The 2,178-nt window shown below is 66.5% G+C and overlaps 2 protein-coding genes across 2 annotated transcripts in view; both read right to left on the reverse strand.

Moving 5' to 3' along the window:
• Positions 1-2,178, reverse strand: part of LOC107184200 (collagen alpha-2(I) chain-like) — a 16,865-nt gene that overhangs the window by 13,130 nt on the left and 1,557 nt on the right. The gene's annotated exons all lie outside the window — the stretch shown is intronic.
• CELSR3 (cadherin EGF LAG seven-pass G-type receptor 3) overlaps positions 1-2,178 on the reverse strand; it is a gene marked incomplete at its 5' end in the record, with an annotated part of 23,979 nt that overhangs the window by 11,661 nt on the left and 10,140 nt on the right. The window contains 5 exons of the mRNA XM_015568270.1: positions 199-415; positions 622-716; positions 1,745-1,759; positions 1,963-2,120; positions 2,155-2,178. The exon at positions 2,155-2,178 is cut by the window's right edge and continues 134 nt beyond it. Of these exons, the coding sequence (XP_015423756.1) occupies positions 199-415; positions 622-716; positions 1,745-1,759; positions 1,963-2,120; positions 2,155-2,178 (509 nt within the window). The remainder of the gene's footprint in view (positions 1-198; positions 416-621; positions 717-1,744; positions 1,760-1,962; positions 2,121-2,154) is intronic.

Raw genomic sequence — 2,178 nt, forward strand, 5'->3', positions numbered from 1 at the left:
GACAGGCTGCGTGAGGGCAGGGCGGGCGGAGGGGTCTGGCCAGGGCTTAGGGGGCCCCAGCAGGCAGGGGGTGGGTCTGGGTCTGGGGGGCCGGGGAGGAGGGCGCTCAGGACCTTCCCTTCCCCAGGGTCAGGAGGGCCTGAGTGGGGACCCAGGGCTCAGAGTCCAGGGCCAGCGATCGGGGAGAGCACAGGGCACAGCCCACCTCGTTGAAGCGGGCGTCCTGAGTGGCCGTCAGCCCAAAGCCCTGCTGGTGGCTCTCAGAGGCCAGCAGGTGGGCCAGCAGGCGTGCAGCGACGCGGACATCTTGGCTAAAGTAGTGGTCAGTGTGGTCGGTCACCTCCCGCAGCCTCTGAGCCAGCTTCTTGGCCTCCACAGTGTCCAGTGCTGTCCTGTTCAGCTCCAGGCCATCCAACTGCCGGACAAAGATGGGGTCCGAGGTCACTGGGTCCCTCAGGCCTTTCTCAAAAGCCTCACAGGAAGGGTTTGGCCAGATTAAAGGGCACCCGGGGAAGGCCCGGGCCAGGGTCGGGCATGGGGTCTGGGCCGACCACAGGCCTGGGGAGACTGGGGCCAGGGCCGGGTGGGTGCTGAGGGCAGGGCAGGGGCTGGCGGTCTCACCAGCAGCAGGAGCTCGCGGAAGGCGGGGGAGGTGCAGTTGAAGAGGTCGGGCTCCAGCCAGCCCTTGTCCTCGTCACAGAGCCGCACGGCAGCACCTGGGGGCAGGCGAGCCCGGTCAGGCCTGGGCCGGGCACCCTCCCGAGGAGGTGGCCACCGCCTTCTCCCGTCTCAGGAGAAGCTCTGAGTCAGAGACCAGAGGACTGCCGCCAGACCCTGGATGGAGCAGCCCAGCCCCAGCGCAGGCAGCCCCCAGCTGCTGCCAGCCAATTCCTGAGGGTCTGGCCGTTCGGAACCACCAGCAATAAAAGAGGGCACGAGGGCAGGCCTGTGCACACGTCCGCACGCACATGCCCACATAGGCCAGGAAAGGTTCCAGGCATGCGGCCCAGGGCACGCACGTGTGCGCACACACACCCCGATGCTCCTAGCTGCACACACAGGTGTGGGGACCAGGACAAGCACACACACACACACACACACACACACACAGGCCAGGTTCTCCAGGAGCACTTTGTGACCAAACTGGTGAGGGGAGAAGTTTCCACGCAGGTTTAACTGCCCGGGGATGGCTGCTGCCGTCTCTCCTGGTCCATGAGACGGGGGCGGGGGCTGTATCAGAAGGACCTGGACCACGAGGGAGCTTGCAGCCATCAGCGAAAGGGACCCTAACCTTAACACAGGGTCCTCTCCCCCCAAGACAGACTCACAGACACGTGCGCAGGCACAGAAAGACACACACACGTGCATGCACACGGATGATCTCTGCCCAGCCACTGCAGGGACCTCAGGCAAGGAGGAGGGTTTGGGGGAGACCTCAGGCCGTGGGGAGGAGCCTCTAGGAGCCTCGAAGGCGGAGTCACCTTTCGAGAACTCAGGCAGCAGGGACACAGGTTCCTGCAGGGACCTCAGGACCTGAGGAGGTGGGAGGGGCAGCCAGAGTCTCCAGGTGTGGTGAGGGTCCCGGAGGACCAAGGGGCCCCGGGACCCCAGCAGTCAGGAGTAGCTTTCAGGGGCCTCAGGCAGTGGGAGGGGCCTGCAGGGGCTTCAGGCAGCAGGGGGATCTGCGAAAGCTTTGGCAGTGGGGGAGGGGGGCAGCGCACCTGAGCAAACACGTACCCCTTACCTGCACCCCGCAATCCTGCCCAGAAGCCAGGAGAAACAGACGGAGGCTCAGTGAGGTGGGGGAGGGGCACGGAACCCCTAGGAGGCAGTGAGGGGCCCTCCTGAACCTCCCCCCCTCCCACCTCTGCAGGAACCAGGCCGCCCGTCTCAGGAAGAGGCGGCTACCGCAGGCCAAGGACAGGCCCCCCCTGAGCAATGCGCCTGCTCCGAGGTACTCACCCAGGGCCCCCCGGGGACAGGGCACTGAGGCCAGAAGGCCGAACTTGGTCTGGGGCCACCACACACCAGCTCGTAGCGACTTGGGGCAGGCATCGTACAGCACTAAGGAGACGGGAGGCAGTGAGCCAGGGGCCAGGGGCAGGGGCAAGTGACAGCCTCTCACACGGCCCCTCCACCACCCAGCCCGCTCACAGCCCGCCCCTCCCCGGCTGGCCT

The sequence above is a fragment of the Myotis davidii genome, unplaced genomic scaffold (genome assembly GCF_000327345.1).
Source record: "Myotis davidii unplaced genomic scaffold, ASM32734v1 scaffold663, whole genome shotgun sequence".
Lineage (NCBI taxonomy): Eukaryota > Metazoa > Chordata > Mammalia > Chiroptera > Vespertilionidae > Myotis > Myotis davidii.